We start from the raw sequence: 22,049 nt of genomic DNA, 5'->3' as shown, positions 1-22,049 counted from the left end.
GCCCATGGTTTCTCGTTGTAGCTCTCCAGAGGGTGAGAGGTCACCTGGGGATTGGGCCACTCTGCATGAGAACTTGGGGAGGGGGCTGCAACAATCATTTATTGAAAAGTATAACTCAGTGGTTCTCAACTGGAGATGATATCCACCCCCCCACCCAAGACATTTGGCAACGTCTGGAGATGTTTTTGGTTATCAGCTCGGGTGGGTGCTGCTGTCCAGGGATGCAATAAACATCCTACAATGCACAGGACAGCCCCCACAACAAAAGACAGTGCACAGGTCAGCCCCCCACAACAAAGGACAGTGCACAGGACAGCACCCCACAACAAAGGATTCGCCAGCCAAAATGTCAATAGTGCCGAAGGGGCGAGAACCTGGTCTAACTGTACACTGCATCCCAGAGAAGAGTTAGAGCATATAGTGCTTTTGGGTCAGGCCTCATTTCATCCATCCATCCATCCATCTATCCATCCATCCATCCATCTATCCATCCATCCATCCACACATCATCCATCCATCCACCCGTCCGTCCGTCCGTCCGTCCATCCATCCATCCATCCATCCATCCATCCATCCATCCACACATCATCCATCCATCTATCCGTCCATCCACACGCCATCCATCCATTCACCCATCCATCTGTCCGTCTGTCCATCCGTCCGTCCATCCATCCATCCATCCACACATCATCCATCCATCCACCTATCCATTTACCCATCATCTATCCATCCATCCCATACTGTGAGCACTGGCTGCAAACCATGAGTGGAGGGAGATGGTCTGTCACTGCTGTATCTACTGCACTGGAACCAGGCCTGGCCCTCAGCACCCTCTCTGCATGGTCTCTATGTTTGGGGACATATGGGACACACTGACCACAAGTCCCAAATGCAACAGTGGTCCTGGGTCTATCACCAGCCTCTGAGGAGAGTCTGGAGTTTATGGGCAGCTGTTTCCGGTCATCTTGCTCTGAGCAGTCAGGGACACTTGGGTGTAAAAACCATGACCCTCTGCAGGGCCCCTTGGCTACCTCCCCACTGGGACTGCAGCCTTCTCACCTCGTCCATGGCACCCCCACCTGGTCTACAACTTGCCCCAGGCCTCCCTCAGTACCGCTGCCTGCTGTCGTCCTGGAATTGAGGTGACTCCTGCAGGGCTTGTGGGGTCCAGGCCTTTCCTCTCTGTGCCCCCTGCCTGGTCCAGGATCTCTGCCCATGTCCTTGGCTCCAGTCTACCCTCACCGCCCACCCTCTACCCTGCAGGTCTGAGCCTATCCCTTTCAACACCTTCCATGGCTCGCCCGTGCCTAAAAACCCAACTCTAACCTCCTCGTGCCCAACCAGAGCCTTGCGTGTCTTTCTGAGCCCACCTGCCTCGGCAAGGCTCCAGCCTTCTGTAAGCAGCCACAGAGCCCTCTCCAGCTGCAGACACACTCTGTGCCTGTGCTCCAGCTCTTTCTGCAGGGGAAGTCTTTCCATCGCTTCTCTGCCTATTATTTCGGATTCATCCACTTAGATCTAAAACGCTACCCTCCTCCGTGCGGCCCACCGTGGTAGGAATCAGTGAGTCCTTTCCTTGTGTCTTCATGTCATGTCATTTGACCCTTTGTAGCTATGAGCTAAGTGAGGCAGGTCTCATCGTTCCTGCTCCACGTGAAGCTCAAAGTCACACAGGGTCCCCATGCTTTTCTGGGACCCTAGACTAATCCTCCCCCACATATACTTTGCTTAGAAAAAGCTTTAGATTTTCTAGAACATACGGTGTTGAATGGCAGTCCCCTGGTCTGGGCTGTTTTTGCCCCAGAATGGTCAAATCTGTGGGATGGGGTCTTCCTGCTCACTCTTGGCTTGTGAAACCCCAGACCCTCTTCCTGGAACTTTCTAAATAAACAAAGATCGCTTTACATGTGGGAATGGCTGTCATCGGCCTCTCTTGCTAAGAATCTGCTGAGTCAGGCGTGCTATTGGGGAGAGGGGGGTCAGGGGACTAAGCAGAGCATCAGACCACCCTCAGGCCAGCTCCAAAAAGCTGCCCTTCACCTTCAGGTCTGTCCCCGGCAAATGGCAGTGGGAGCCCCCATGAGGCCTGGGACTTGCTGAAAGGCACACCTGCCTGATTTCCACATCTCAGAGCATCTCTCTCTTGACTTACACAGCTGTGATGATGGTGGTGATACGATAATGCACCCTGTGGTGAGCTAAACCCTTTCTGCACAACCTCTCGCTTCATCCTTCCCATCGCAAGGAAGGTGGGATCACTACCTACTCAGCAGACCTGGACCCTGAGACAGCACACCAGGTCCTGGGCCCAGGCCACACAGGGCCACATGCCTGTACCAGGGAAATCTGACTCCAGATCTGACACACGTGTCGGGTCACCACACTTCTTCCCATGGCCTTACTATCGTCCCCGCTCTGAGCTTGCTCCCAGGGACTCAGCTTGGAGGGAGCGCTTGGTTCCCTTCCGAGGAAATAGAGGAGGGAGAGAAAGCTTTGTTCTGCTGCGGGGCGATGAGACGCGCCCTCAGCCACTAAAGCGAAACAAAGACCATGCCACAGATTCTGAAGCCACTCCTGACTGTCCCCAGTAAACCTGAAAATCAACTCCCATTCCTTGGTGCTCCTGAGAATGAACATGACCTCTGCCTCTGCAGCGGTCACAGCATTTAGGATGGCATGTTGGCTGAGGGAACAGATGGCAAAGCCCCCGCTGTCACCAGTTCGGTTTCTATCTTCCTAGGCTGTTGGACAAACCCTGGACCAGTCTGGGATACGGGGGCTGGGTAAGGTGACATCTGACACCCGTCATACTGGGCCACGGGGCCACGGGTTTCGAGGGAATGGAGGTGACTTCCCCGGAACGTCAGAACCGACAGCTGCTGGGGCCACTCAGCCCTGCCTGCTCTGCACGGTGCGGGCTGTGGCCTCGTCCCGGCTGTGAGCACCCTCCTCCTGGAAGACGTGCAGGACAGGAGCAGATGTCCTGAGTTGGGGGCCACATTCGGGGCACACAGGGCCTCAGGGGGACTTACGGGAGGTGACTGAGGTCATCACACTTGGAAACCCCTCACTGCTGAGGGTTCATCATGGGATCCTCTTCCACTCAGTGAGCGTTTACTGAGCACCTATTGTGTGTGTCCCAGCACTAGGCCAGGTGCTGGGCATGCAGCCAAGAAAAGCCTGTCCTGAAGAAAGTGTCACGACACCCACGCCTGCACCCTGCCCGCCCCACCGTAGCCTCCAGCTCCCTCCCCCTGCCATCTCTCTCCTCTGTGGTCTGACTTGGTCCAGTGGCCCTTTGCTCACAACACCCGCCCCACTCGCCCGGCTCTCTGCCTCCAGGAAATGCTCATCAAATCCACACGGCTGTCCCGGATCATCTCGGGGTGGTGGTGGGGGACCTTACCTCGACTCTGCAGCCTGAGGCACAAGTGCTACCCAGGTCAGCAGCCCCAGAGCAGCGCCTGGGCCTTGTCGATATTGCCACCTGGTGGCCAGGACTGGGAGTGGCGGCGAGGACCAAGTTTCAAATCTTTTGTGGCAAGACGTGGGATGAACCTGGGGCCTGGGAGTGTGACAAACGGTGGTCAGGATCATTGAAGACATCGGCCCTGAAACAGCTCGGCAGCTTCATCCATCTCAGAAATCCTCCCTGGGCCGAAAGGGTCTTCTAAGTGCCTTACAATTCTGTTTTAATCTAACAACATTGGGTGTCCAGGTCCTAGGGCTTCACCAGAGGCCACAATGGTAAAGCCGACCCCCACCCCGGGTGTAACCAGGGCTGGAGGACCCCCAGCAGGCACAGCTGATGGGGGGAGGGAGGGTTGCGAGAAACTTGCAGGAGAAAGAGGAGTTCCTCCAGGCACTGCAGCAGGGGTCCAGCTCCCCAGAGCAGCTAAAGGCCCTTGTATCTGGTCACCCAGGCCAGCTTGGCAGCACATCTGGACAGTGTTCACCAAGGAGGCCTCCTCCGCGGGGGCTGTTTGTTCTTTCAGCAAGTATTTTTGGAGCTAATGCCTTGCACTGGCTGGAACCTGGTGCTGGGGAGGAGTAGCCAGGGGTCCATGATGGCAAAGCCGAGTCCCTTTTGCAGACTGGGTCCCTGAACATGCCAAAAGTAAGTACAGGTGACTTGGAAGCTGTTCCTGGCAGAGACAGCCACTAGAGAAACCACCTGGGGTTGCAGCAAAATAAATTTCCAGGGCCCGGCATTGGAGCTGCCAGAGCTCTCCGGGGCAGCTGGGAACCCAGTGAGGGTGCAGGGCGAGGACACCTCAGATCCTGAGAGCACCAAGGACCGAAAATGCAGGACAGAGAACCAGCGAGGGTGGCAAACCTCAGGGGAAAGCCCACGCTGCTGCAGGAGGCTGCTCCCAGGCCACAAAGGGGCCATGTGCTCCATCCACAGTGGCCCATGCAGCTTGCGTGGTCCAGCTCCAGCCAGGCCCTGACTTCAGAGGGAGCTCCAAGCATGCAGAGGGCTCACGTTTTCCTGCAGCAGGAACTAGCCCCCCACAGGCTTGACTGGCTGATTTTGTCCCTTAGGGTCTCTACGGGCTCAGGGGCAAGGGATCGCTCAGGGGTCCAGTGTGCAGACACTTCCACTGGTCTTGGGGACTGTTAGCTGCACTCCAGCCTGGTCCCGCTCTGACTCCATAGCTCTGAGCCTGTGCTGGTCCCTGAGATTCACTGTGTGGTTGGGGATCTAAGGCCTGAGGCTAGCGAGGGGCTCCTGGCCCGGACAAGCTCCCATGCAGCCCTGCCCCTCCCCACCAGTCGCTGGTGTCCACACTGCACAGCTCCGCGGACCAGGCCAGGCATGACGGTTCCCCTAACTCCATGCCAACGTGGGAGGTCGCTGATTCCCCTGCTGTGCATCTTAGCCAGTGGCTGACCTCAGCTTACCTAGGTGGTGCCCAACTGAGGTCCCATTTATCACATTGGCACCACGCACCCAGCTACACCGCTCAGTCCCAAGGAGGCCCTGAAAGCGCCTTTTTCTTAGCCTGTGCTGCACTGGAACCACAGGAGCTGCTGAGCCCAAGCCCAGGGGCCACCACAGGGACCAAAGGATGGAGGGGCACCCATGCCAGTTCATCTGGGGTCCAAGAGGTGAGGGCCTGCCTGGGGGCACAGGTGCTGGACAGTAGACCCTTTGTCCCCTCCTTACGAATCCATGTCCATCAGGGCAGACCTCTGCCTCAGAATGGGTACATGGCAGGGTGGTGACAGTGGCCATGCCGGAGAAGCAATTACAACCCATACAGCTCTGATGAGGGCCTCTTCTGCAGCATCAGTCTATGTGTCCATTCAGACTTTTTGGTCTATTAGTTTAACTTTGAAATGTGCATAAATTTATGCCCACTAAAAACTGCAGTTTTATCCACAGCAAAGATGGCCCCTGGGTCCAGCTGTTCACTGTCCCCTCTGCTGCCCCATCCCTTCTTGTCCATGATCCAGAATGACAGTTGCATGTGCCCCCATAGCTGGTCTGCAGGTCCTATATTTCATTCCCTGACCAGCCAGGTTGCTGAGCAGGAATCCTGCCAATGGAGTTTTCTCCAAGGCCACTGATGTGTATGCCCCTCGGGCCACCCCTCTGGCCATCCAAGCTTTCCTGTGCCCCGTATTAGGTAGTGCCACCGTGCTGTTCCCCGGGCCACTACTGCGAGCAAGGAGCCCTGCCTGGCTTATCAATAGTAAGTGCTCTGGGGTGCTATGGCTCCATCTCCCAACACATCTGGAAACTCACGGACATATACCAGATGGAAAGACAACCCTATGGATTCCCAGGGAGTCTTGAAGCTGCAGGAAAACACACTTGTTGGTCTCTGGAAGAAGCCTGAATCCATTCTGATGACCGCTGTCCCTCAGGCCACATCCACACCCTGCAGACTACTTGCGGCATCCTCGGTGGCTAAGAACCCCTCCCCCCACCCCACCTGAGCGAGGCTGCATCCTGGGGGGGGAGAGGCAGACTAGGGACAAGGCGGCAGGTGCAGCCAGGAGGTGGCCACTGTACCTCCCCTACGCAGAGGAGGAGCTGCACGGCCATACACCTTGGAAAGTGTCCCCCAGAGGTGTGGGGTGCGTGGCAGGGGGAGAAAAGGATCTGGGGAGAAGAGGGTATTCTTGGTCCCACTGCCGGTCGACTCTCTCAAGTCAGCAGGTTGGAGGGTCCACGAGAGCAGATGTACTCACCTGAGAAACGCTTCCTCCCGACAGCACGAATGTAGATCTTTCTGGAAGCTGCTTTGAAAGGAAACAGTGTGCTGGCAACAGCAGAGCACAGACTGGTGCTGTCCCGGCCCACCGTGGGGGACCGAGGCAGGGGCGGCAGGCCCCCTCCCCACCCAGTCCCAGGAAGGAGACACAGCACGCTGGTCAGCACCCAGCTGTTGTAGTGTAGCTTGGTTTTATTTATGTCCACAAATATTTCCAAAAAATTACAAAATACTCAAATGGAGAGAACACAGAAGTCACGATTTCTGGGTCTACTCTGTTCACACTGTGTTATCTCATGGCAAACTACTCATATATACATTTAGCTTCAAGATATATATAAACGGAGCAAATCAGAATGTACACTCTGCTCTGCTTCTGCCGAGTGAGACGTGACGCTCAATCTTGACGACACGGAACAAGACACATACGAAACACGGAAAAGCAAAACCGAACTTCCAACAAAAAGAGGGAAAATCCAAAAGGAAAGCAAGGGGGCGGGCTTCGGAGACGCCGTGAAGGTGCGGGCCTCCTACACTGGAGCTGATCAGGTGAGGGTTTCAGGCTGCGGGCTTTTAAATGAAGACTCAGTGCTTCACCTTGGCACGTGGAAGGAAAACCAAAACCTAACAGGAAAACACCTTCAGACAATTTTCAATACAGACTTCAAAGTACTTCACTCTCTCTCTTCTTTGGAAAAATGGATGATAGAGAGGAGATAAAGAAGGTTTAACTGAATGGTAGGCATTGTGTTCTACCAGAAGGAAAACAAAAGATGGGAGAGAAGGTGGGGTTCGGTGTGGGAGCATGCCGGCCTCAGCAGCCCGTGGGGTGCCCCGCAGGAGAGCAGCCCCGATGGCACATCACCGCCCCCAGAGGAGACAAATGCCCCTGCCAATGCAGCCACAGTGTGGTAACAAAGGGCTCATCTGAGCTCGTCTCCCCAATGAGGAGTTAAAAATTTAAGGCAGAAATGGAATGAAAGAAAACGAAAGAAAAAAAACTACAAACATTTTCAACAGACAAAACGATCCTCTACCTGTCCCAACTGAAACCGAACATGGTTTTAATAGAAACGGAAACACCCCTGATCAGGTTGGAACCCGGAAACCGAACTTGAGCTAACACCTGCTGGTTTCTGGGTCAAAGCGCCAGCTTCTCTTCCTATCCCTATGTGGCTTGGGTCCTGGAGACACTTCACGTCCACTGACCCACAGAAATATCTCGTTGTCTGACAATTCTTGGATGTGGCCACCACATCCAACGGCAGAAACAGCCCTCAAGTCTGGAGAAGAGGAATGGAAAAGGTCACATCCTGGCAGAAAGCTTGATCAACGGGTGCAGAGAGCCTGAGCCCCCCAGGGTGGCACCTCCCGGGGCAAGTGTGCCCTCCCACTCCATGTCTGTGGCTGCGACTCCTGGATGGAGTGGGAATCAAATAGTTTCCCAGTCCGACGTGAGTCACCACGCTCCTGGGGTAGACACACAGGCCACCACCCAGAACTGAGCCAACCCCAGGGTCTCCCCCCCTGGAAAGCAGCCCCAGGGTGTGACGAGGATGGCCGGGCCTCCCCACCAGAAGAACCCCGTGGCAACACACACGGAAGAGATTTCTAACAGATTCCTTTGGCAAGCAGATGTGCTGTTATTTGTAAGGAATCATTTTCTTGAATTTTCTAGAATGTTTATTAAGAAAGGCAGTTCATCCAGGTCAAATGTATGTGCATAGAAATCTACAAGGAAACCTACAATCAGACACACAGAAACATGTGCTTTCTATCCCACAGAGATGGGACAACGGGTGGACTGTTAACTCCTGGTGCAAAACGACAGAGGTTCACCCTAACAGATGTCTGCACCGCTGGCAAAGCACAAGCTCGGAACAGGCAGAAGTGAAAATCAAAGCAGCAAAACAAAGAAACAGTTTGGAACATTGGTTCCTGCAAACCCCTGGATGATCACCGCTGCGACCAAATCTCGTCCCAAGCTTTGCCCGTTTGTAATTAGTAACGCCCATCTGTTCCCTTTAATTAAAGGGATAATTATATATAACTTTTTATTAAAAAATCAACTCTGTATTCTGTCAATAGCTGGTAGGAATTCACAATTAGTGACATGGCTGGAAAAAAATAGATCAGAATAGTCGTTTGTGAAAAGAAAAAAAGGCTGTTCTAAAATTATTTACAGACATAAAAAGCCATGCTGCAGAACTTTCTCAAATTATGAAGATTTCCTACAATGTATTAAAATAAAAGATTTTTTAAAAATTATAGCTCTTGGATTCCCAACTCAGATGCCGCCTATCTGCCAACCTTGTGGGTTCTGAAACACACGGGGCTGTGTGTCTGCACGCACAGTGAAGGGTGTGAGCTGGATTCTAGCACCTACTGAGAAGTCAACGAAGGAAAAGAAAACGAAAGCCGCACCGCACCCCAAGATTGCCAGGAAGTTTTCTGAATGTTCAGTCCAGTCCAGGACTCGCTAAGTTTCTGGGGGACTGTCATGCACAGAGACCCAAACCAGTCTCAAGGAATCCTTTCTACAAACAAACACTATTATGCTGATACATTTTTAGTTGTGGGTTTTTAAATATATAAAGAAATCTTTAGAAGATATTCTTTTTGCTTTTGCAGATCCTATTGTATGTAAAAAGTCCTGTTTGTTCCCCCAAGAACTGGGGTTTCCACAGCCAGCATTAACAAATAAATAACTTATAACTGCTTGTCACCTTCTTTCTTCAGTCGACTGGAAAAAAAAAGAGGGAAGAACAGTCAGCATCCGGCCTGGGCAGGAGCACAGCATCCGCTCAGGGTCCAACTGTCCCAGGCAGCTCCCTGCGCAGCTGACCCCACCCCCACCTCCCTCCTACCACGACAGCTCCTCGAGGGGGCTGCCCTCTAGGGCCACAGGCCAAGGCCTGATGGGGCCAAGGGGGAGTGGCGCTGTGGGTAAGTGGCCCACAGGTGGGGTAGGCGGGACCCTGGGCTCAGCCAGCCTGCCCCTCCCGAATCACCTGTAATAATCTTCCTGACTTGGTAGGTGGCCCCCATGCATGTGAGGGTGTCCATGCAGCCACTGCTGCTCCATGGCCAGTCTCTGCAGCTCAGCCGACTGGGCGTGCATGGCCTGTAGCTGGTGGGCCGCCGACATGGGGGGTGGGATGGCCCCAGGCAGGTCTCGTGGGTAAGGGGTGCCTGCCAAACACAAAGCAGTATCTGCTATAGAAAGGCCAGGAGAGAGCCTCCCAGAGGAGGGGCAAGAGATGCCCTAAGTAGTGCCCCTCCTTCCCCTGCTGGGGGGGCCTCCCCCCTGCGCCTCAGCCTTCTTCAGAGAGGCTTACCTCCTAAGCCCTCAGTTTGAATGTTGAGCCCCTGTAACTCCTTCACTGCCTACCCCACCCCCAGCTCTGAGGGCAGGGGTTTGCAGCCTTATTCCCAAGTGGATTCCCGACACACAGGAGGTTATTTGTTGAATACATGAGTGAAGGAACATGACCTCAGACCAGACCCCTAAGCCGACTCTCACACTGGACTCCTCCTATCCCAGGTGCATTCTTACCAAAAACTGGGTGACGAAGCATCTCGTGTTCATGGGGAGGCTGTCCAAGCAGAGGGTTGGGGAGAGTGCCAGGGGGATAGGGAAAACGAGCCAAGTGAGGGCCAGCGGTCAGAGGGTCGACCAGTGGGTGAACCGGGCCTGCGGAACCTAGAAAAGGGCAGAGATCCGGATACAGGCGGTGCAGGGTCATGGGGCTCTCAGCGTTTGCCCTTCTCGGCTAGAAGCGCTGGCTCCTGGTCACCAGGCCCACCAGTAACCCTGATCCAGTCACTAGTAACCCCCCCGCTTTCCACACACACCTGCAGTAGAGCTCCAGAAAGGACAAGAAGTGAAGAGCTGACTTATTTCCTTCTCCCCTGGGCACCCCCTACAGGCAGTCTCTGGCACCCCATTGTGCTGAGAACCAGGGACCAGCAGAGCCACCCTGGCCGACTGCTCCAGGCCTGCCTCAGCCAGTGTTCCTTGCTCAGCTGGGGGCTGGACTAGCGCCCTGCCCAGGGATGCCTCCCTGGCCGTCCACTTACAGAACCCAAAGGACACTAGGAGCACGCTGTGGGCAGGGACGGGGCTTGGCACCACTGGCCGCTGACAGTGCCCTCTCCGCTCTCCCTTGGCTGTTCCTCTGCTGGTTGCCTTGAGTGAGCAGCGCACCCAGGCCCTTTGCACCTGCTCTCCCTCTGCCTGGAGATGCTTTCCTCAGGTCTCCAGTGAGCAGCCCTTTCACCCCCTAAGTCTGCTCACAGGTCACCGACCCGGGAGGTTTTCCAGTGGTCTCTTAGGATCGCCCTGGCCGTGTTCCCGCTCCCCGCTTAGTCCTCCACAACACGGCCACTTCTCACAATCCCAGACACGTTTACTACCTGCCTCCCAGATATGGAAGGTAAACGGGGATGGGGTGCTGCTAGCACCTGCAACTGAGCCTGGCACATCACAAGTGCTCAGCCAATTCTTGTCGAATGAATATTATATGAGTGAATGGCTGTCCGCTTGCAGCACATTGAGGCACATCTGCTGGTTACACTGGGGCTTAAAAGGCCCACACCAGGTGGCATGAGACTTCCAGGTGTGAGGACCAGGGGGTGAACGCGACAGCTCCTTGGTTCCCTGTATCAGGGCTGGGGACACAGGTAAGAAGCCAGCTGCGGCCCTCCCTCTGGGCCCTGCTCTGCCAGCCCTCTCCCCAGCATGGAGGTCTGTGCACGAGGAAGTTCCTGGGTGGACAGCAAGGCCAGCCTCTCCTCCTCCCATTCTACCTACCTGGTCTGCAGGGCTTCGGAGCGAGCGGGGCTCCAGCTGTGCCCACGCCTGCCTTAGGCCAGCCAGCAGGAGCCCCAGCCTCATTCCCCACGGGGGCAGGAGGCTTGCTCCTTTAAGTTCCCGCTCAGTGACAACCTATCGCCACCCAGGGTGCCCCAAGGCCCTCGGTCCTGCCTCCTGCCCTAAACCTGCCCCAGTGAGCAAAGGCTGCTGCCCTCCCACCCTGGCCCACCCGAGGCACGGGGCCAAGATCCTAAGCTTCACCGCAGCTCTAGGAGCTGAGGGGCTGAGCAGAGACAAAGGCTGAACGTGCGTCAACTGACAACGCGGTTCCTCGGTGGATGCTGAACGTTCAGCTCTGCCAGGAATCAGGCGGGCTTAGGAAAGCGCATCTCCATCTCGGCCCGCACCCCTCCACACCAGCGCTCCCGACTAGCCACCCACCTTGGTGGAGGGGGTCCTGCTGGTGGAGGTGCAGGTGTGAGTGGATGTGTGAGTGCTGATGATGGTGTGGAGTCACGTTGAACATCTGCAGTCGGGCCAGAGGGTCGCTGGTCAGTGACGCCATGCGCTCGGCGTGGATCCGCTCAGCCGCCAGTCTATCAGGGTAGCTCATTTCAGGCCGCAGCTGCGGGCCCGCCAGGGCCAGTCTCTCCCTCTCCAAGGGGTTCAGGCCCGGGTGGAAAGAAGCGAAAGGGTGGGGGCCCGCAGTGGGGGGGATGGTGAGGGCGCTGTGCCTGGCGAAGTGCTCCATGGGGTTGGTGGCCGGATGCAGGGGGTCCAGCTCTGGGGGCTTCACCTCAAAGCCCGGCTTCATCCTCTCCCGCAACTCGCGCTCCCGGATCTCCCGCTCCCGGAGCTCCCGCTCTCGGAGCTCCCGCTCCCGGATGGTGGGGTCGACGTTGTACAGGCCAGGCATGTGGTAGGCCAGCAGGGGGTCAGTGGGGTTGAGGGGCACGTAGAAGGGGTGGTTGCGGTTGGTGGGCGACATGACGTGGGGCCGAGCATACTCGCTCAGAGTCCGGAGGGCAGGCGTGTCGGGCCCGATGTACGGGGGCACAGCAGCGATGGTGGTGGGTGGTGGCTCAAAGGATGGCCGCATGTGGCCGGGACCACCGAGCTGGGGGTCGCTGAGGCGGCCTTCATGTGCCGAGCTGGACGCCTTCTGCTGAAGGAAAGAGGGTGTGAGGGGTGATGTCAGCTGCTCAGGGATCTGAGGAGAGAAGCGCCACCCTACTGCCATCCTGCCAACTCGGTCCCTCCAGACCAGCACCGAGACCTGTCTCCCAGCCATGGCCTGGACCATGTCCTTGCCATGGTCCAGACCCAGCTGTGACAGTCTCCTTGGTGCCCTAGATAGCTTCGTGTATCTGTGAGACAAGGTGCTGCATAGGAGGGGGTGTGTGTGGGCGGCTCCCCACTGCAGAGGCAGGGGCCATGTGGCCCAGCCGATAGGAGCGCACCCAGGTGGGGCGGCCAGAGGGATCTGAGGTGGCTGGGGATCGCCCCAGTGCCCGGCTCGCCTCACCCTTAGCTTCTCTTCCGTTCCTTCCTTCGAGTAAGTGAGACACAAGCGTGCAGGCCTGCTCTGAGGCAGCCTGGACCTGCCAGGGCCAAGGAAGCGGTCGCATGGCGCGAGTCTGGGCAAGGGGGGGCCCAGGGCTGGCTCTGGTGGGCACCAGGGTCACACCAGTCGCTCAGGGATGAGCGGCACTCAGAAAAGCCTGGGGATGGGGTTCAAACAACCTGACCCTCCAGCTGCTGTGGAAATGAACTGTGGAACAACTGTCACACAAAGCAGGGCGGCCCCAGCGGCCCCAGCCTGGCATGACCAGGCCCCTCCCGCACACGGGCCGCCCGCCCAGCCGAGCACTCACGGCCGCCCGCTCCGCCTCCCGCTCCCGCTCGCGCTCTCGTTCCTTCTCCTTCTCCTTCTCCCGCTCCCGCTCCTCTCGTGCTTTCTGCTCTGCCTCCCGTTTGGCCTTCTCAATGGCCTCCTCCCTCTTCTTGGCCAGTTTGGATCCCGCCAGAGGCATGAAGTATAGGTCTGTCCGCGCACACGAGTTGTAGCCCCGATCCAGATGTTTGTAGAACCTGAAAGAGGCCACATCTCTCGCTGGGGCCCCTGCCAAAGCCGAGCCCGGCCCCGCACCGTCCCGGCTCCTGGGACCAGTACCTGGCCGACTGGCTGGCGTGGCTGGGGGTGTCCACCACAGTGGGCTCGGGGGACGGGCTCCTAGGCGGGGGCGGGGGACTCTCGGGCTCCTCAGCGTCATCCAGAGCCTCTTCCTTGATCTGGACAGTGGGGAGCGGGCAGGCTGTCCCCCCAGGTGCGCTGCCTCCCGAAGAAACAGCAGCAGAGCAGGGTGGCTGGGCTGATGGGCCAGGCCCCGCAGGTGGGGTGGAGGTGGAGGGGCAGGTTGGAGGGGTGATGGGAGGAGGGCCCCCAGGGACAAAGGGGTGCTGGGTGAACGGGGGCTGAGAGGGCACCTGGTGGAGTCCTGTGGGGGGGTGGGAGGCAGCGCCAGGAGGCAGGCTCTGGGTCAGCACAGGCGGCTGTGCAGGGGAGGAGGGCAGTGGCTGGCTCTGAGGCATGAGCTGCAGGGGTGGAGGGTGGGCTGAAGGGGGGTGGTGTGTGGACAGGGAGCTCAGGGGCTTCAGTGCTGGAGGGGGCGGGAGGTTGGCGTTCATGGAGAAGGGTGAGGGCCCTGAGAGGTGAGGTGGGTGCTTGTGGGCCTGCGGTGCTGGCAGCTGGGGGATGGGCGTGGTGGGTGGGGGCTTGATGTGCGGCATGGCCAAGGGTGCTGGTGGCAGGGGCTGCTCCCGTGGGGGCTGCTGGGGCTGCAACGCTGACTGAGAGGCTGGGGGCTGCAGGGAGGTGTGAGGGTGAGCGGCAGCCTGGGAGGCCTGAGGAGGGAGGCCAAAGGGCTGAGGGGGGCCTGGGTGCGGCAGCAGGGACCCGGCCTGCAGGCTGTGAGGGCCGGGTGGGCCCTGACTGTGCAGGGCGGGCTGGGTATGAGGCGGGGCGGAGGTTTGGCCAGCTGGCCCGGTCAGAGGCTGCAGCGGGGCATGTGGGGAGGGCAGCCGCTGTGGGTGCAGGGCGGGTGCCTGCTGGACATGGGCGTGGGGAGGGGCCGATGGAGCCTGGTTAGACGGCTGGGAGACTGACGGGGAGCCCTGTGGAGGGCCTGCAGTGGCAGAGGGGGTGGGCCCTGGTGTGGGAAGCTGGGGGGCTCCCGGGGGGGCCGCGGGAGCTGGAGCAGCCGCACTGGAAGCCTGCAAGGCCGGGGGCTGGGCCTGCAGCGTCTGCTGCTGGGCAGAGGAGTCCGAGTCGCTCTCGTTGTCCTGGGGGCTGGGGATGCTGGGCGACGTGCTGCGATTGTCCTGGTCGATGTCTTTGGGGTCACTGCTGCCCTCATCGTTGACACTGCGGCTGTCGGAACTCTCTCCCTCGCCTTCGGATGGTGAGTTGGGCCGGCTGATCTCCTGGGGCCAGAGAAGGGAGGGAGGAAGCTCTAGGAGGGTAGGGCTCCCTCTGCGCCTGGCACGTGCTGAGGAAGCACCAGGCTTGGCCCCAAAGACCAGGGGCCCTGCCCTAACCCAGCCAGTCTCGGGAGCCACTCTCGCCTCCTCCCTGGGACAGAGGGCACTGCCTCCCCAGGGAGAATCAGCTGGGGGCGTCTCAAGGGGCATCAGCTGCCAGCTATAGTCAGCAAGGCTCGGCTGCAAGCCTCACCTGGGTTTTCGTCTTCTTGGAGCTGGTCCTGTCGGCCTCCTCTGTGTCAGAGGCCACCTTCTCCCGCTGGCGCTTGGTGTTCTTCAGTGGGGACGAGGCTTCCTCCTTCACTTTCTGTGGTGGGAAAGCACGAGGAGGGTCAGGTTTGGGGAACAGGATGGCTGGGGACAGACTCCTGAGCTCAGCCTGGAGCTCACCTTGCTCTCGCATTCTGAGCTCCAGCTTCAGAAGCAAGACAGCTCTGGAAGAGACCAGCCAGAGCCAGGAAGGAACAAGTATCTGGGGATGGGGGTAACTTGACTTTGGGAGGAGACAGCCTCTCAAATTACCACCCACCCTCTGCCTCTGAGGCCTCCGGAGCCCCCAAAGGTCAGTGGTAGGAGCTAAGCTAGAACCCCTTTCTCCAGGCCCCCACTGGCAGCCCTAGGCCAGGGAGGCTCCACAGAGGACCTGCGGCCCCAAGTCTGAAGGAGCTGGTCCCCAACTCCAGCAACCCCCAGCCCCCGCCCCCCGCGCCTCACCTTGGCCGACTTCTTCACCGTGTCCGCTTTACTGTCATTGCTGGAGGTGCTGGCAGCACTGGGGGAGTTGCGGCCGCTGGAGCGGATGTCTTCATTGATGGGCGAGGCGCGACCATCAGGGCTGGCTGGCTGCTTCTTTCGACCACTGCGCAGTGTAGACATCTGCCCACCCAAACCAGGGGCTGGTGAGACTGGACCCCAGTCTCCACATGGGCCACCTGAGCCCAGCCCACACGCAGGAGCATCAAGAGCAGAGCCCACCATCGGCCTCACCACAAATCCCAGCCCCTGGCAAACAAAGGCACCCCCCCCCCCCCCCCCCGTGTCCCTCACAGCATGGGGTCACTATGGAGCGGAGGGAGGAGGGGGTGAATGGTGGGTTCACACACAAAAGTGAGCGATTCTCACTTTACTCCAAAGCACCCATCTCCAGGGACTGTCCTCAAGTGACGTGTACTGGAAATGAGCACGGCTTTCTGAGGGGCAGAAGTCAGTGAGGGCAGTCTGCTCTGCCACATTCTCCAGAATGACAATTACACACAAAGCCGGCTTTAAGTCTCCTCACTCTTTCCATTTATTCCATGTAACTGCCCGCTCTCCCAACCCAACCAAACAAAAGAAACACCTGCTGATTCATGTGACAAGATGGGGAGTGACCCAAAGACACGAGCTGTCAAATAATGTAACTTGTTCCTGAAACCACCAAGCATTTCATCATGTTTTGGCAGCACACTGGGGGCTCAGAAGAGATGGGGGTACAGTGATTCACGCTGGCCTACCTGTGCCTCTCTGAGCGAGCAGCGTCCGGTGATCAGCGTGCTAGGGTCAGAGGAAGGTGGATGGTGGCACGCAACTGCCTAAAAGGGCCCCTAGGGAGGCCAGCGCTACAGAAAAAGACCCTGGCAGTGTCCTGGTCCCTGATCAGGGAAAATCCTAGCTCCCAAAGGTCCCTGCCACATTTCCAACCTGGAAAACAAAGTCTCTTTATGAAGAGACTATGCAGTGAATTGAAAAAAAACACAAGGGCTGGCCTAGTAGCTCAGGAAGTTGGAGCTCCATGCTCCTAACTCCAAAGGCTGCCGGTTCGATTCCCACATGGGCCAGTGGGCTCTCAACCACAAGGTCGCCGGTTCAACTCCTCGAGTCCCGCAAGGGATAGTGGGCTGCACCCCCTGCAACTAAGATTGAACACGGCATCTTGAGCTGAGCTGCCTCCCAGATAGCTGTTGGTTGGAGCATGGGCTCTCAACCACAAGGTTGCCAGTTCAATTCCTCGAGTCCCGCAAGGGATGGTGGGCAGCGCCCCCTGCAACTAGAAAACGGCAACTGGACCTGGAGCTGAGCTGCGCCCCCTGCAACTAAGACTGAAAGGACAACAACTTGAAGCTGAACAGCACCCTCCACAACTAAGATTGAAACGACAACAACTTGACTTGAAAAAAGTCCTGGAAGTACACACTGTTCCCCAATAAAGTCCTGTTCCCCTTCCCCAATAAAATCGTTAAAAAAAAAAAAAATTGTCCTCAAAAATTCAAGGACCCAGTTCAAAAATGAGCAAAGGACTAGAGTAGATCAGATCAGTCTCCAAAGAAGATATACAAAAGGACAATAAATACATCAAAAGATTCTCAACATCACTACTCATTAGGAAAATACAAGTCAAAACCAATGAGAGGATTGCTATTATCAAAAAAACAAACAAACAAACAAAAAACACCTAGAAAATAAAACAAAAAAACAACAAAAGAAAAAACACAAATGTACCTGAAAGTTTCCAAAAGTGGGTCAAATATATTTTTAAAAAGCCTGCAAGTTTCAAATGGCAGCGATATGCCCACTAGAGGTTACTGGCCCGTGCGCCAGGGGGAGGTCTGAGGGACATGGAGCGCATGCACTTAGGCAGAAACTGAGACCAATGCACCCCACTGACTCGCCCAGGAAGAGGGAGGAGAGAAGTGGCGGAGAGCCGTCTTCCCAGCCTGTAGGCAAAGCCAGTGCCTCTGGGCCAACCATTTCACCTCCGGGGGTCTGCATCTCTACCGCAAACAAAACCTTTCTCATCCTCCGCCTGGTGGGCATAGCTCCCAGCATCCCAGCAGCCTGGAGACGGGGTCAGGGTGCCTGAGGCTTGGGGGGCCGGCCTGGGGACTCACCGAGCCTCGAGTCCGCCGTGTCCTCATGCTATGCTTCCCACTGAGCCCATCGTCCTCCTCTTTGACGGGCTTGAACATGAAGGGCGGGGGGTCCACGGGCTTCTCGATGGGGGGCAGCTCGCCGTACTTCTTGAAGTGGATCCGGCAGTCAGTGCAGAGCAGGATGCTTTCCCGGCCCCCGTGGTGCCAGTCTTTGGAGGCTGTGAGGGCAGAGCCCGGGGAGGTAGGGTGGCGCCCTCAGAGACCGACGTCCTTGGGGGCATCGGAGCAGGGGGCCCTCTGTGGGCTCCACCAACCCTGGTGCCACGAGGCCACGCAGCTCTGGGCTCGGACAGACACCTGATGCTCAGCCTGCTCAGGTCCTGGTGTTGCCTGCTCTCTCCCAGGGCAAGAGAGGGTTTCAGGACTATTTACTGCCCCCACCTCCCTCTTCTCAGGGTACCCAGGAGGAGCGGGCAGCAGGCTCTCCGGAAACACAGGCACCCTCAGACCAACCGTGAGCAAGTCTGTCCTATCCACTGGTCAGTACTCTGTACTGACTGCTAAACAGGGCAATGAGATCAAATAACCCTCAAGTAAGCCTGAAGCGCAATTCGAATGCCAGGCCCGAGTGCCCGGAGCCCCGCCAGGAGCGCCCACTTACTGGTGGAGAAGCAGTGGCGGCAGGCGTACCCCTTCAGCTCCTGCTCACTGTCCTCGCTGTCAAAATCATCCTCGCTGGCCGAGCTCAGGTCCACTGGCATGGTGGGCACACAATGGGGGGAGAGGGACATCGTCACACTCGACAAAGACCGGGACTACTTGTGACTTCTGGCTGCCTCAGGCTCGGAGCCACCAGTCAGAGTAGCCCAGGAGGCTGCGGTGGGACTGATTTCCTCAGGGCCAATCATCAGAGGAAGAACTTATATGTGAGAGGCGGTACCAAGGGCCTGCCCTGCTAGATTGTTGGGGGCTGATGTCACACCTGAATCCTGGGGGGGCAGGCACAGCCACACCTGGTGAAACTGAACAGGGTGAAGCAGCATCCACGAGGCTTCCTGAAGGACGTGCCTCTCCATCAAGTGCCACCCCCACCGGCCCTGGATTACTAGATTACTTCCTGTTTGCATGTGCAACCAAAGGGACCCTCGGAAGCCCATGCCCTGGGCTAGGACAGAACCACACGGCACGACAGCTGTGCTGGTTGTGAGGGATTAACAAGCTGTGGGGCTTCAGTGTCAGACGGCACGTCGCACTGGGACCAAGAGGAGGGTGTTGGTACACCAGGAGGCAAAGTGGAAAATGTTAATCTGATCCGACGGCTGCCACAACAGCCGCACAATGAAACCCCAACAGCACACCAGCTACTACATGGAAAAGCTGCTCTGAAAGTATCAAAGCAGCCCAGGCCAAGGCCAAGACTTACACTTTGGTAAAAAAACTGAAATGACGTTGAGTTTATTAGAAAAATTGCAAAGTATGAGTAATCTGTGAAACTCCCTACCAAATCCCTCAAGGCCAACCCTTAGGCCGGGCTCCGTGTGTGCACAGGGTTCCCTGTGTCATCCGCTCTTGCCTGTCCCGTGACAAGGACGTCTATGAGGGCAGGCCCAGAGCTGGGACAGTGTATGGCTGAGTGGGAAAAGTCCCCCACTTACAGAATTCACTGGAGGGGGGTCTGGAAGGCGTGCTGACAGGTGTGGATGCGGTGCGGGTCTTAATCCTTCTGAACACGGCCTGTCTGCGGTGCCTGCGATGGGCCCGGGAGCTGGCGGCTTCAGGGGTTTTCTTCCAGTAGTAATAGAAGGTGATTAGTTCCCCCTGCAAGAAAGAAGGGCTAGCTGTGAGGGAAGTGCCCACAGGGGTTGGCTTTTCCAGGTCCCCATGTCAGCCACTCCTGTCTCCTGTCTGGAGCAGAAGCTGGGTTTGTAAATAGCTGTACTGGAGACCAGGACAAAGCCCCACCTGGGGCTTGAAATGGAAACACAGCTGCTGAGCTGCCTGAAATCTGGGCGAATGGGGTCTGTCGCCTCAGTCCAGTGCAGCTAACTTCTAGACATTGAGAACACCCACTCATTTAACAAGTACTTGTTGGGTGCCTACTATGTGCCAGACGCCACCACCGTTCTAAGCACAGGAGGTGCAGCAAAAACCAGTGGACAGAAGTGCTTGCCCTCTGGCTGTGTGAGCACGTGCATGTGCGCGTGGGCTCCTCACCAGCATTCCAGTGCAATCACCGGGATGTGATAAGGAACTGCCTCGTCAGACAGACGGCTCCAGAGACAGCCAAGGTACAAATGAGGTGCTGGGGAACGAGGGCCAGGTGGGAGGTCAGGAAGGACGGAGACCCCAAACCCAAGAAAACTGTCTGCAGCCTCCACCCCAACCCGAGTGCCGCACCCGGACAAGTTGGCACGAAGTCCTAAAGGCTTGACAGAGAAAGACTAAGAGGGGACACACACAGAGGTGCTGACACACACATGAAATGCCTTATGTCACAGATCAGTCTTTACGGCAAAAGGAGCTACTCTGTTCATGGCCCAGCAGAAAGAGAGGCAAGACATCTTTCCAAAAACTACAGCAAGAGGACATGAGCCCAAACACAACTTAAAAAAGAAACGGCCTTTTCATACCCCACCCCCAGAACAGCAGGCACACCATACACACAAATGGGTGAATGTCACGTTCAGCTAACGCTGGGTGACAAAAGACTAATTTCTTTTTAAAATTTTATTACTATATTTTTCAATTATAATTGACATTTACTATTATTTTATATTAGTTTCAGGTGTGTAGCATAATGGTTAGACATTTACATAATTTATGAAGTGATCTTCCGATTAGTACCCACCTGGCACCATATAGTTATTACCATATTATTGACTATATTCCCTATGCTGTACATCCCTGTGACTTTTGTAACTGCCAATTAGTACTTCTTAATCCCTTTCCCTTTGTCACCCTGCCACCCAACTCCCCGTCCATCTAGTAACTATCAGTCTGTTCTCTGTATCTATGGCTCCGGTCCATTTCTGTATTTGTTTTGTTGTGTTTATTTTGTTCTTTAGATTTCAGGCATAAGTGAGATCATATGGTATTTGTCTTTCTCAGTCTGATTTATTTCACTCAGCATTAATGCCCTCTAGGTCCATCCATGTTGTCACAAATGGTAAGGTTTCATTCTTTTTTATGGCAGAGTAATATTCCATTGTGCATATGTACCACCTCTTCTTTATCTAATCATTTATTGATGGGCATTTCGGTTGCTTTCATATGTTGGCTATTGTGAATAACGCTGCAGTAAACATAAAGGTGCATATATCTTTATGTTTGGACTTCTTTGGATAAATACCCAGAAGTGGAATTGCTGGGTTATAAGGTAGCTCTACTTTTAACTTTTTGAGGAACCTCCATACTGTTTTCCATAGCGGCTGCACCAATCTGCAATCCCACCCACAGTGCACGAGGGTTCCCTTTTTCTACATCCTCACCAACATTCATTGTTTGTTGATTTATTGATGGTGGCCATTATGACAGGTGTGAGATGATATCTCATTGTGGTTTTGATTTGCATTTCTCTGATGATTAGTGATGTTGAGCATCTTTTCATACGTCTGTTGGCCATGTGTATGTCCTCTTTGGAGAAATGTCTGTTCTGGTCCTCTGCCCATTTTTTAATTGGATTGTTTATTTTTTTTGCTTTTGAGTTGTATGAGTTCTTTATAAAGCTTTGATATTAAATCCTATAATATGTATCATTGGCAAATATCTTCTCCCATTCAGTAAGATAAAGATACCTTTTTGTTTTGTTGATGGTTTCCTTTCCTTTTTGTTTCCAAAACCTTTGGTTTGATATAGTCCCATTTGTTTATTTTTCCTTTTGCTTCCCTTGGCTGAAGAAGCATACCGTAAAAAATATTACTAAGGGTAATGTCTGAGAGTTTACTGTCTCTGTTTTCCTCTAGGAGTTTTATGGTTTCGGGTCTTGGTCTTTAATCCATTTTGAGTTTATTCTTGTACATGGAGTAAGAAGGTGCTCTGGTTTCATTTCTTTGCATGTATCTGTCCAGTTTTCCCAGTACCATTTATCGAAAACACTGTCTTTACCCTACTGTATATCCTTGCCTCCTCTGTCGTGGATTAAATGATCATATAGGCGTGGGTTTATTTCTGAGCTCTCTATCCTGTTCCATTGATATATGTGAAAAGACCGATTTCTTAAAACAAATATCCCAAGATAAAATATCCTTACCTTTTAAATAAGCACTTAAAGCAGTGAGAGAGCCTAGATAACACTGATCTTCTCGAATTCAATAAATATTGTGGAAAGTCAGTTAACTTGGCAGATGAGCGCATCCCGGGAAGTCAGCCTGGGGGAATCCGCATCCCAGCGTGGGAGCTCACTGGCCAGAGCCACACTCTGCCTCACAGAAGGCTCACTGCCTTGTGAACGGAAGAGCCAAGAAAGAGAAAAGATTTTGTGCTTCGTGACCTGAGACCTAGCTGGAAATACTAGTGTTGGGGAGACCAAAATAGATAAAGCAGCGCAGATACCACACCACAAATTCTAGCATACCCAATCAGACGCGGTTTCATTAAAAACACTCCAGAAGCCACAGCCTT

General features: G+C 55.5%; 1 protein-coding gene across 7 annotated transcripts in view; it reads right to left on the bottom strand.

The window, feature by feature from the left end:
• Positions 1–6,398: 6,398 nt before the first annotated feature.
• RERE (arginine-glutamic acid dipeptide repeats) overlaps positions 6,399–22,049 on the bottom strand; it is a 389,301-nt gene continuing 373,650 nt past the window's right edge. For 5 of the 7 annotated variants that reach the window (XM_019746719.2, XM_074334103.1, XM_019746721.2 and 2 more), the window contains 11 exons: positions 19,085–19,247; positions 18,091–18,183; positions 17,448–17,647; positions 15,295–15,456; positions 14,774–14,887; positions 13,214–14,523; positions 12,915–13,131; positions 11,482–12,205; positions 9,781–9,927; positions 9,236–9,416; positions 6,399–8,967 (listed from right to left, as the gene is read on the bottom strand). In XM_019746719.2, the coding sequence (XP_019602278.2) occupies positions 8,934–8,967; positions 9,236–9,416; positions 9,781–9,927; positions 11,482–12,205; positions 12,915–13,131; positions 13,214–14,523; positions 14,774–14,887; positions 15,295–15,456; positions 17,448–17,647; positions 18,091–18,183; positions 19,085–19,247 (3,345 nt within the window). In that variant the 3' untranslated portion in view covers positions 6,399–8,933. The remainder of the gene's footprint in view (positions 8,968–9,235; positions 9,417–9,780; positions 9,928–11,481; positions 12,206–12,914; positions 13,132–13,213; positions 14,524–14,773; positions 14,888–15,294; positions 15,457–17,447; positions 17,648–18,090; positions 18,184–19,084; positions 19,248–22,049) is intronic. The other 2 variants (XM_019746720.2, XM_074334104.1) reach the window with 1 other exon arrangement.

This window comes from Rhinolophus sinicus, linkage group LG06 (genome assembly GCF_036562045.2).
Source record: "Rhinolophus sinicus isolate RSC01 linkage group LG06, ASM3656204v1, whole genome shotgun sequence".
Classification (NCBI taxonomy): domain Eukaryota; kingdom Metazoa; phylum Chordata; class Mammalia; order Chiroptera; family Rhinolophidae; genus Rhinolophus; species Rhinolophus sinicus.
Note: the sequence above shows the minus strand (reverse complement) of the source record. Positions and strands in the feature narration are given on the sequence as shown.